Source organism: Trichomycterus rosablanca, chromosome 17 (genome assembly GCF_030014385.1).
Source record: "Trichomycterus rosablanca isolate fTriRos1 chromosome 17, fTriRos1.hap1, whole genome shotgun sequence".
Classification (NCBI taxonomy): Eukaryota; Metazoa; Chordata; class Actinopteri; order Siluriformes; family Trichomycteridae; genus Trichomycterus; species Trichomycterus rosablanca.
In genome coordinates, this window is record NC_086004.1 from 26694533 (window position 1) to 26707364 (window position 12832).

A 12832-nucleotide genomic window follows, 5' to 3' on the forward strand; every position below is an offset into this window, starting at 1 on the left:
TTTATTTCAGGTTGTAATAACGTATTTGTAGCTAAACTAAATGTGCAATGAAAATAAAAGCACACTGACTTCCACTAAACTGTGACCATTACCACCTGGTGCAACTGCAACATAGATTTATTTTTGTATTTATCCTTTGTACCCCATCACAAAATACTGTTGACAATTTTATGAGCTGCACCCGCCATATAGATACACTCTTTGGGTATACAACTACTAACTGGAGTCTATCTGTTGCCATGTAAAATGTGTCAAGCCCCTCTACTCCATCTATTAATAAAAAGAGGAGCCCCACTGGTAAGATTTAATTGGCAAAGAATGAGCTCTTCTCCAAAGGGAGAAGATCATGCAACAACTAAGGACAAAGAAGTTGGCAGGCAGGGGGGAGAAAAGACTTCTCAAGGCTAATTACAGCATTTCCCCGCCATACTTGCACCGTTCACCGATTCAAAGTGGCATTCAAACCCAGGGGTTTATTATCACATCCAGGTAAATAGTGAGCCACTTTAGTAGAAAGTGGAGGGAGGTGTTACCTCGTTTCTGCCTTAATTTGGGCCCGGTGTCACTGCGTCTGTAGCCTGTCTCAGGGCTGGAGGAGTCCGACTGCCTCAGCGCCACTTTGCGCACGTTCCTGCCGGAAAAGAGCACAATGCACACGGCTCAGCGGCGGGAGCCACGCTGTTCTCCTAACTGAATGACTTTTCAATACGCTTCATGCAGAAAATAGCTGTTTGGCTGTGCACCACTGTGGGTGGGCGCACACACACAAACACACACAAACATACACACACGTTTACACACTGGCTGAAAATACCTCATGGGAGCATGGTAAATGTTCTCTGTGTTCCTTTGATGGAGCTGGCTTGCTTCTGCAAGAGAGTAAAATAGGTTGCTTAAAGGTTGTACAGAAAAGTTGAGTCTTTGGGTTTGATCATGGATACATAGAGTTGAAGCAGAGTGTAATGAAGCTCCTAAGCTGTGATATTTACATACTATAGGTAGGAAAGCATCTTAAAGTTAAACAGATTTACAAAAGAATTGGCTACAGTTTATATTTGTAAAATAACCTTAATTTATGTTAATTTATTTAATCATTTACATTTGAATACATTTTAAACCACGTAGATATTGTGGTGATTTTGAGTTAAATCATTTTAGTTCTTTTGATAAACCTGTAAATGACACAGTGCAGGTGAACATTCAGTTTGGTGTTTTACCTTTTTACATCTGGCACCATTTGCCATGCTATTATTAAGAACCAACGTTCCAAGGTTGGTCATGTAGTTAATGTATTTTTAACAGTTTAATATTATTATTGGCTGCTCGGTGGGTAGCACTGTCGTCTCACAGCAAGAAGGTCCTGGATTCGATCCCCAGGTGGGGCGGTCCGGGTCCTTTCTGTGTGGAGTTTGCATGTTCTCCCAATGTCTGCGTGGGTTTCCTCCGGGAGCTCCGGTTTCCTCCCTCAGTCCAAAGACATGCAGTCAGGTTAATTGGAGACACTGAATTGCCAAATAGGTGAATGGGTGTGTGTTTGTGTGTATGTGTGTCTGCCCTGCAATGGACTGGCGCCCTGTCCAGGGTGTTACTGTGTGCCTTGCGCTCATTGAAAAGCTGGGACAGCCCCCCCCCCCCGATAAGCGGTTAAGACAGTGAGTGAGTAATATTATTATTAGTGTTTTAACACCCCCCCACCCCAAAATGTAGATCATGCTAATCTAGTAGAGTAAGAACATGCAAATGCTTACTCAGAAACACATGACACCAGCCACTGCTTGTTTACACGGGTTTACAAACAACCAAAAATAATAAATGTCACATGATTGATAGTGGTGAGATGGATGCTATTCCTGATACACAACAAGCACATCCAATAAGCAACAGGCTCCAGTTTGGTTTGCAACATAATCAGGTCAGGTCAGGTCACCTATGGCAGAATTGTTTTATATTTTTTTTGCCACCGAGTTCTGTCTTAGTTCATGTAGTACATGCAGTTTCACTGTGCCACATGTTCACGTTTGGTGGAATCTAAATCGATTTGTTCTTTAGTTACTGGTTCAGTCTGCAAATACAAACTAAGAGATATTGTGAACTGCGAAAGCATTACAGATTCACTTTTTAATTAGTTGTGATTTTGCTGCATTCATTATAGCAGTTATTTGGCCTATAATATAAATGCAGACCAATCATATTAAACAATAAAAAGAAAAGTGTTCTAGGCTGCTGTCCAATCTGAAGTGATTATCCCTACAGAGGGGACTTGGATGTGAGACCGCCCACAGGATCCATTTGTAGTGTTGTTTCAGTCTAAAGTAAGGAAAAGCAATTATTTCAAATGGCCTTATGCAACGTCCATTTTTGAAGGAAACAAGTGATGTGCACTGTGCTTCAACCCTCTAAAATATTTGTTCTGGGTTTTGGCAAATGCCATAATAAATGATAACTTTTGTACTCTGAAAATAAAGTTGAAAATGTGTTTAAAATGACTGTTATTTTCTTTCCCTTCTTAGATGACATAAAAAAAGAACAAAAAACAAAAAAACTGCAATTTCTCTTTGGGGATCAATACTCAATTAATCACTATTAAATCCTCACTATGAAGTGTGTACCTCTCGGAGAGGTTATGGCTTTATGGTGGTTTCTTAAAAATGACCCTCAGCTTTAGTAAGACGTTGGGTCACTCCGAGCCACTATGAGGATGGTGGGGAAGAGCATATGACACGCCAGACCAAGATCTCCCATAGGTGTTTAACTCAGATAATCCTATAATCACATAATCCTCATAATGAACAAACCAGTGCATCAATGCATCAATGTTCTAGAAGAAACCACCACCATTAAAATAGAAATTATGATACTGATCGAGTAAACAGTCAGAAGAACTTGATCCAAGGGGACAAAAGAAGCCCACCTTTACATGCCTCCAGCTGACATGTCAATACCTTCCGGATCTCGGACACCCACGTGTTCTTCACGTCCATAGAAGAAGCCTAAAAGGAAAAAACATGGACTTATGTGTTACAACATCCTGATACAACAGTGCAACCTTGTGGTCAATCCAGGAAATCTTCTTCTTCTTCTTCTTCTTTCGGCTTTTCCCTTTTCAGGGGTCGCCACAGCGAGTCATCCTCCTCCATCTCACTATGTCCACTGCGTCCTCTTTCCTCACCCCAACTACTTCCATGTCCTCTCTAACTGCATCCATATACCTCCTCTTTGGCCTTCCTCTTTGTCTTTTTCCTGGCAGCTGCATATCTAACATCCTTCTACCAATATACCCGCTGTCCCTCCTCTGGACATGTCTAAACCATCTCAGTCTGGCCTCTCTAACTTTATCTCCTAGTTGTTTAACCTGTGCTGTACCTCTGATTATCTCATTCCTAACCTTATCCATCCTTGTCACTCCCAAGGAGAACCTCAACATCTTCATTTCTGCCACTTCCAGTTCTTTCTCCTGTCTTTTTGTCAATGCCACTGTCTCCAAACCATACAACATAGCTGGTCTCACCACTGTCTTGTAAACTCTTCCCTTGACCCCTGCTGTCACCCTTTTGTCACAAATCACTCCTGAAACTTTTCTCCATCCACTCCATCCTGCCTGGACTCTCTTCTTGACCTCTTTACCACACTCCCCATTTTCCTGAACAGTCGACCCTAAGTACTTGAAGTCCTTCACCTTTGTGACTTCTGCTCCTTGTAGCCTCACTGTTCCACCTGTCTCTCTCCCATTCACACACATGTACTCTGTCTTGCTACGGCTGACTTTCATTCCTCTTCTTTCAAGTGCATATCTCCACCTCTCCAAGTTATCTTCCACCTGTTCCCTGTTCTCACCACAGATCACAATATCATCTGCAAACATCATAGTCCATGGGGATTCCTGCCTGACCTCATCTGTTAGTCGGTCCATCACCAAAGCAAACAAGAAGGGGCTCAGAGCCGATCCTTGATGTAGTCCCACCTCCACCTTGAAGCTATCTGTCACTCCTACATCACATCTCACCACTGTCCTGCTGTCCTCATACATGTCCTGTACCAGTCTGACATACTTCTCCACCACTCCAGATTTCCTCATACAACACCACAGCTCCTCCCTTGGCACTCTGTCATATGCTTTTTCTAAATCAACAAAGACACAATTAAGTTCTTTCTGACCCTCTCTGTACTTCTCCATCAGCATCCTCAAAGCAAAGATGGCATCTGTGGTACTCTTTCTTGGCATGAAACCATACTGCTGCTCACAAATAGTTACCTCTTGTCTAAGTCTAGCTTCCACAACTCTCTCCCAGATCTTCATTGTGTGGCTCATCAACTTAATTCCCCTGTAGTTGTTACAACTCTGTACATCACCCTTGTTCTTAAAAATGGGCACCAGCACACTTCTCCTCCATTCCTCTGGCATTTTCTCACTCTCAACAATGCCATTGAATAATTGAGTCAGAAACCTCACTGCCATCTCACCTAGACATTTCCATACTTCCACTGGTATGTTATCAGGTCCAACTGCCTTCCCTTTCTTCATCCTCTTCAAAGCTTTCCGAACTTCATTCTCATTGATCATTCCTACTTCCTGATCCACCGTTCCTATGACCTCTACTCTTCTTTCCCTTTCATTCTCTTCATTCATTAGCTCCTCAAAGTACTCCTTCCATCTTCCCATCACACTCTCCTCACTTGTTAGAACATTACCATTCCTATCTTCGACAAGTCTAACCTGCTGCACATCCTTTCCAGCCTGATTCCTCTGTCTGGCCAATCTATACAAGTCCTTCTCTCCTTCCTTAGTGTCCAACCTCCCATACAACTCCTCATACGCCTTCTGCTTTGCCTTTGTTACCTCTCTTTTTGCCTTACGTTTCATCTCCTTATATTCCTGTCTACTTTCGTCAGTCCTGTCAATGTCCCATTTCTTCTTGGCTAACCTCTTCCTTTGAATCGCTTCCTGCACTTCACTATTCCACCACCAGGTTACCTTATCATCTTTTCTCTGTCCAGATGCCACACCAAGTACCTTCCTACCTGTCTCTCTAATCAATGTTGCTGTAGTAGCCCAGTCATCTGGAAGCTCTTTCTTACCACCCAGAGACTTTACCAGCTCCTCTCTGAACTCTTCACCACATTCCTCCTTCCCCAGCTTCCACCATTTGGTCTTCTTCTCTGATTTGACACTTTTTCTCTTCTTCACAACAACAGTCATTCTACACACCACCATCCGATGCTGTCTGGCCACGCTCTCCCCTGCCACAACCTTACAGTCCCCAATCTCCGTCAGGTTTCCTCTTCTACACAGAATGTAGTCTACTTGTGAACTTCTTCCTCCACTCTTATAGGTCACCCTATGTTCCTCCCGTTTTTGGAAATAAGTGTTGACTACAGCCATTTCCATCCTCTTGGCAAAATCCACCACCATCTGTCCTTCCTGGTTCCTTTCCTTGACACCAAACCTACCCATCCCTTCCTTATCTCCTCTGTTTCCTTCACCAACATGTCTATTTAGATTTGCTCCTATCACCACTCTCTCCTCCCTGGGAATACTCTCTATCACTTCATCTAGATCCTTACAGAACTTCTCTTTTTCCTCTTTCTCACAACCAACCTGTGGAGCATAACCACTGACAACATTCAACATCAGACCTTCTACCTCTACCTTCAGACCCATCACCCTATCTGACACTTTTCACCTCTACTACGTTCTTTGCTAACTCCTCTTTCAAGACCACCCCTACTCCATTTCTCTTTCTATCCACACCATGGTAAAACAGTTTAAACCCTGCTCCAATGCTGTAAGCCTTGCTGCCCTTCCACTTGGTCTCTTGAACACATAAAACATCTACCTTCCTTCTCTGCATCATGTCAGCCAGCTCTCTACCTTTGCCTGTCATTGTCCCCACATTTAGAGTTGCCACCCTCAGTCCTACACTCTTGACTTTCCTCCTCTCTTTCTGTCTCCTGACACGTTTCCCTCCTCGCGGTCTTCGACTAACAGTAGCACAATTTCCACCGGCACCCTGTTTGTCAACAGCACCAGTGGCGGTCGTTGTTAACCCGGGCCTCGACCGATCCGGTATGGTATCTCTTAGATGAACTCGCATGTTAGTCAATCCGGGAAATAAACATTTATAAAGCAAGAAAAGGCTGGTTGTGAGTGTGCGTGCATGCCGTCTGAACATCTACCAAGGGCACACCATAGTTTTGCATGTATTCGTCAAAGTCAAAGCTTACATTACCTACACTGGTAAGAAAGAGACAAATACAGGATCTATTTTAAGTATGACTTCAACAGTTACCTGAATGATGTAGACCTCTTCTCTCCCATTGTACCAAATTTCAAACTTCTTGATGTCCCCTTTCACATTCTCTGTGATTCCAACAGCACTCATCTGACAAAAGCAGATCAGATAGAACCTTAAGCAAACTGCACTTCTGTTTGTCTGAAGCAATACATACACGTACACGTACATACACATACATGTGTACAGTACAGTAGAATTGTTGTTTTGCATATTCTAGCTTCTTTGGAAGCTGGGGTCAGAGGGCAGGTCAGACATTGTTGCTCAAGGGCCCAACAATGGCTGCTTAGCAGAACACCAAATTTGCAAAAGTGCAAATATCTTTTGTATGGGTGTGTAGTACTACACTAATATAACTTTGGTCAAGATTAGACAACATTTGTATAGAAGTACTGAAGAAATCCAAAAAGTAATTATTTGTAACCATTTTAAAAGAATGTCTTGCACCCAGGTGGCGCAGCGGGATATTTTGCTAGCACACCAGCGCCAAGATTCTGAACTCCACGGTTCGAAACTCGGCATTGCCACCGGTCGACTGGGCGCCATCTAGCGGGTATAATTGACAGTGCCTGCAGCAGACACGTTTCTGCTAGAACGGGATGACCGGACTATGTGGGTCGGGTCTTCAAATGCTGTGTAAGGACCCTGATTAGCAGATAGAGAAGCACCTGTGCATAACGCATGGGTGAAAAAGGGTTCCGCTAAGGGCTGCGCACGGGTCGGAGGAGGCGTGAGCAACAATACACCCACCTCGACTGCAATCAGAAATCCCCCAGCAGCGGAAGACAAATTGACTACACTAAATTGGGAGAAAATGCATAAATAAAATAGAAAAAAAAGAATGTCAAGTCTTTTTACAATAAAATATTAATTAATAGTGGGGAACTTACAAAGACATAGAAGCTGCAGAGCCTCATCATGTTTGTGTGGCAGAATTTAGTAAGAACAAGCATCAAGAACAATTGTAAAAACGTGTACATTGTGTATGTTTTAACACCTTAACCCACTTCCTGTGTTTTTTCGTTAAATATAAAACCCCAAATGAATGAACTTTTGGTTACAGGGGATTTCCATACCTTTAATGAATGCTTAAAACTGTAGGATGGGGATTTTTCATGAGCATCTGAGTTTTCTTCACGCTTTTTACAGAATAAAATCATCTTGTTGTACAGGAAAAGGTGCCTCTGCATAGGCTTGAAGCGTGCCAGGTCCTTCACTTTATTGTGGCCTTTCTTATGGTCTGTCCATACGTTAAAGGAGCCCTGCATGAGCAGCTTGCCCAGGTCATTCAGATTTCCCTGGACATAAAAAAGTAGAAAAAGACATTTTAACTTTTAATTCATTTCTACTGTTTTTATTATTGTAATAAGTTAGATGAAAGAATGTGATGGTGTGGTGGTTCTGCAGAAATTAATTCGTTCCAGTGAAGTTAATGCATACAATGGAAAGGGGGTGACAAGGTAGCACAGTGGGTATCACTGTCACCTCAGAGTGAGAGGGTCCTGGGTTTAATTCCCAGGCAGAGAGGCCAGGTCCTTTTATGTGTGGAGTTTGCATGTTCTCCAGTGTCTGTGTGGGTTTCCTCCGGAAGCTCCAGTTTCCTCCCACAGTCCAAAAACATGCAGTCAGGTTAATTGAAGACACTGAATTGCCCTATAGGTGAATGGGTGTGTGTGTCTGCCCTGCGATGGACTGGTGCCCCGTTCAGGGTGTTACTGTGGGCCTTATGCCCATTGAAAAGCTGGGATAGGCTCCAGCACCCCCCTGCCACCCTAATTGGATAAGCAGTTAAGAAGTGATTGTTTGTTTGTTTATTAGGATTTTAACATCATGTTTTACATACACTTCATGACAGGAACGGTAGTTACTCATTACACAAGGTTCATCAGTTCACACGGTTATATCGAACACAGTCATGGACAATTCAGTGTCTCCAATTCACCTCACTTGCATGCCTTTGGACTGTGGGAGGAAACCAGAGCACCCAGAGGAAACCCACACAAATACGGGGAGAACATGCAAACTCCACACAGAAAGGACCTGGACCGCCCCATCTGGGGATCGAACCCAGGACCTTCTTGCTGTGAGGTGACAGTGCTACCCACTGAGCCATTATGCCCTCCACAAATTGCTCAAAGGAGCCACACAATAGCATCCTGGCAAAGTTAGAGTGAGTGAGTGAGTTTGCATGTTCTCCAGTGTCTGTGTGGGTTTCCTCCGGCAGCTCCGGTTTCCTCCCACAGTCCAAAAATGTGTACATTAGGTAAACTGGAGATTAAAAATTACCCATGATGGTGTTTGACAGTGAACTTGAACTAACGAATCATGTGTAACCTGTAACTTCCTGAGGTGTAAAACCTGACCTTAAATCATAATAAGCAAACAAACAATGGAAAGGATTGTGCAAATACATAAACCAAAATACTATTTCATATGCAATTTGCATTTCAGTGTGATCATTAAGCAAGGGGTTTTCAAAAGGCAATCTTTTTTTTTAAATACCTCAAACCCAGTGATAGCTATCTGGTGCATCGAATCATTAACCGACTTTATGATGTCCAGCATGGTGGCCAAAGCTTCCTCCAGTTCTGCAGTGTTTTCTGAGTTCTTGCTGCATTTCAGCATTTCCTATTAAACACACACAAATCAGCTTTGGAATTCCAAATAAAGGTTTCTCCAAAACACTGACTTTTACCTTTAGCAGCAGTTGGTACTTGGTAATCCTCTGCACAGGTTTTAGCAGGTAGGCATCTAAAGAAAGCTTGTGGTCCAGCCGTTTTTGGCATTCCTGTATTAAAATAAATATATATAAAATGTTACACATGCAGATGAAATGACCCTTTTTCACTATGTCTATTAGATGCTAGATAATGCAGATCACATATTTAGTCATTCAGTCAGTTCTTTATCTTCATTAACTGCTTTATTCTAATCAGGTTCGGAATGTGGGTGGCATGGTGGCTCGGTGGGTAGCACTGTCGCCTCACAGCAAGAAGGTCCTGGGTTCGGTCCCCAAGCGGGGCGGTCCGGGTCCTTTCTGTGCGGAGTTTGTATTTTCTACCCGTGTCTGTGTGGGTTTCCTCCGGAAGCTCCGGTTTTCTCCCACAGTCCAAAAACATGCAGTCAGGTTAATTGGAGACACTGAATTGCCCTATAGGTGAATGTGTGTTTGTGTCTGTCCTGCGATGAACTGGCGCCCCGTTCAGGGTGTTACTGTGTGCCTTGCGCCCATTGAAAAGCTGGGATAGGCTCCAGCACCCCCCAGCAACCCTAACTGGATAAGCAGTTAAGAAAGTGAGAGAGTGAGGTTCAGAGTGTGTCTGCATAAATAAAGAGCACAAGGCAGGAGTATACAGGAGTAGAGTGCCAATCCAACACAGGGCATCACACACGTATTCACTCAGTTCACCAACTGGAACATTTGCGTAAGGTAACAGAAGACCAGTTCTGATAGAAAACCTAGTTTAATGGGTTTGAATATTTGAGTTGTGTTGATTTAACATATGTTTCATTGTACTGATATCTAAAGAAAGTATCTCATGTTCCTTTTGCATTTACGAACACAGATAATAAATCAACTTTAGGCACTTAAATCAGCAAAAAAGACGATCACAGGTCACAGGCCAAATCATAAAAGGAAACCAGAGCCCTTGGAGAACAAGTAAAATCCTCACAAGCAGTGATTACAGGTGAGCTTTGAACCCAGGTTCCTTATCTGCCTGACAGCATTTACGTTCTCTAACACATTTAAGACAATAGAGAGAAAAATGTGAAGGCAATCCGGGTTTGACCTGAAAGAACGTGCTGTCCCCACACTGCCTCCAGAGAGCTTCGGACCGAGGTTTGTTTTGACAGTATTTCTCATAGATCTGCAGCTCTTCTTTCTGTGGGATGACGCAGCAGGAAAAGCATTCATTTCAAATCCAAAGCAATAGCCCAGCATTTAGAATCAGTGCACGGCCCACAGTCTGAGTGCTTTCATTAGGTCTTAGGAAATTTACTTACTCGTTTTAAAAAGCACAATCCTACTAACTCTGGCTTCTCCACACTGTTTTCAAGCTCTTTTAGAAATGTCCTGCAAAAAGACAAGCAGCATTAAGCAAGAGAAGCAACAACAACTTATTTTAAACGCTATTACTTATTACACTACACTAAAGTGCCTTCCTACTGACCAATTGTAATGATAAACCACCAAGGATAACGTTGCAGTAAAGACTCTTATCTGCAGGACAGATTCATTTATTCAGTCTTTTCCTAATCAGGATCCTGGTGAGTCAAGAGCCTACATGGAAAAACTGGACACAAGGGCATCCCTTGCAAATGAAAACTTTAAGTAATCAATATACCTACTACTAGTATATTTGTAGGAGATGGAAGAAAAACAGTATCAATTTGAATATTTTTGCACATTTACTTTCAGTTTAATTAGATTTGAATAGTTTTGCAAAGCTTGAGGCTGAGGATGGGCAGTTGTATGTTTGTGGTGTTTCATTTGATTGAGGCATCACATTGTTTACATTACATGTTAGAATCTAGTCTGGTTATATACACTGATCAGGCATAACACTATGACCACCTTCCTAATATTGTGTTGGGCCCCATTTTACTGCCAAAACAGCCCTGCAACTGTGATGCACTGTGTATTCTGACACCTTTCTATCAGAAACAGCATTAAGTTCTTCCGCAATTTGAGCTACAGTAGCTCGTCTGTTGGATTGCCCCCCAGTGCAGACTGGGAACACCCCACAAGAGCTGCAGTTTTGAAGACACTCTGACCCAGTTGTCTAGCCATCACAATTTGGCCCTTGTTAAACTCATTAAATCGCCCATTTTTCCTGCTTTTAACATAAACTTTGAGGATAAAATGTTCACTTGCTGCCTAATATATCCCACCCACTAACAGGTGCCGTGATAAAGGAATAGTCAGTGTCATTCACTTCACCTGTCAGTGGTCATAATGTTATGCCTCGTCGATGTATAAATACATCTGCAGAATTCTCATAAATGTAGATGTTTGGCTGTATTTTAAGTATTGTTATTTCCATTTTGGAAATGTTTATTAAATATGAATCATTTTAAAATTTCATGTACACATATGAGTGAAGTATTTTAAATTAGTTTTTAATATTGGCAAATGGTTCAAAATAAAGTTTCTAAGTGACACATAACATAGAGTGTACCTAAATGTTTTTATTCATTTTAATTTTATTCACTATATTTTTTTTCTGATTTGTAGTTCCAGCAAGATTTTTGTCTCACAATCCAACAGTTCTGTAATAAGACACAGAGCCACAAACATTCTTTGGTACATGCAGTAACTTGGTGATCTGTGCATTGATTGTTTATCTTCTCAAGTTTCTGTTGCATCACACGCATGTCACTTAAAAATGTTCCTCAATGGCTTTTGTTCTGTAAATCACATGCGTTGCTTAGCAGGACATTGTGAGTAAAAACAGGATTATATGCATCAGATTTCATTTTGAGTGCATATAAACGTAGAAAATAATACTGAATTACTCAGTTAAATGTTCCTCAGCCATTTCTTTAGACTCTTGTCTAGCTTACCCAACAGGTTTTTAACCTGAATCCAGGTAAGGTTCCAGCAGCAGAGAGTGAATACCACACACTTACATTTGGGAAGAATAGGCTTTCTTTTTTAGGCACGTTTTTTAATGTACATCGATCAGCCATAACATTAAAACCTCCTCCTTGTTTCTACACTCACTGTCCATGTTATCAACTCCACTTAACATATACAACCCCTGGCAAAAATTATGGAATCACCACTCTTGGAAGATGTTCTTTCAATTGTTTAATTTTGTAGAAAAAAAATAAATCACAGACATGCCACAAAACTATCATTTCTCAAACTGTCAACCTTCTGGCATTAAGAAACAATAAAAAAAGAAACAAATATAATAGTTGTGGTCAGTCACAATTGCTTTTTTTTAGATCAAGTAGAGGAAAAAAATATGGAATCACTCAAATCTGAGGAAAAAATTATGGAATCATTAGAAAACACAGCACCATTATTACTTTGTTGCACCACCTCTGGCTTTTATAATGGTTTAAACTCTCTGAGGCATGGAGTTAACTAATGACAAACAGTATTCTTCATCAATCTGCCTTCAACTGTCTCTTGCTGTTGCCAGATCAGCTTTGCAGGTTGGAACCTTGTCATTGACCATTTTCTTCAATTTTCACCAGAGATTTTAAAATGGATTGAGATCCGGACTATTTGCAGGCCATGCCATTGACATTATATGTTTTCTTGAAGGAAAGTTTTCACGTCCTTTGCCCTATGGCAAGATGCATTATCATCTTGAAAAATGAAGTCATCATCACCAAACATCCTTTCAACTGATGGAATAAGAAAAGCGTCCAAAATTTCAATGTGGACTTTGGCATTTATTGAAGACCATCTCAGCCTTTACCCGACATGCAGGCCCATATCATCAACAACTGTGGAAATTAACATGTTTTCTTTAGGCAGTTATCTTCATAAATTTCATTGGACAGACACCAAACAAAAGTTCCAGCAT

At 41.7% G+C, this 12832-nt stretch overlaps 1 protein-coding gene across 5 annotated transcripts in view; it reads right to left on the reverse strand.

Annotated features, from left to right (window-relative positions):
- The window catches only part of mcf2l2 (MCF.2 cell line derived transforming sequence-like 2), a 94310-nt gene that overhangs the window by 18426 nt on the left and 63052 nt on the right, over window positions 1-12832 (reverse strand). For all 5 annotated transcript variants that reach the window (XM_063013282.1, XM_063013281.1, XM_063013283.1 and 2 more), the window contains exons 18-26: window positions 10296-10365; window positions 10082-10174; window positions 8986-9078; window positions 8793-8918; window positions 7367-7588; window positions 6288-6380; window positions 2912-2990; window positions 815-869; window positions 534-631 (exon numbers count right to left, since the gene is read on the reverse strand). In XM_063013282.1, the coding sequence (XP_062869352.1) occupies window positions 534-631; window positions 815-869; window positions 2912-2990; window positions 6288-6380; window positions 7367-7588; window positions 8793-8918; window positions 8986-9078; window positions 10082-10174; window positions 10296-10365 (929 nt within the window). The remainder of the gene's footprint in view (window positions 1-533; window positions 632-814; window positions 870-2911; window positions 2991-6287; window positions 6381-7366; window positions 7589-8792; window positions 8919-8985; window positions 9079-10081; window positions 10175-10295; window positions 10366-12832) is intronic.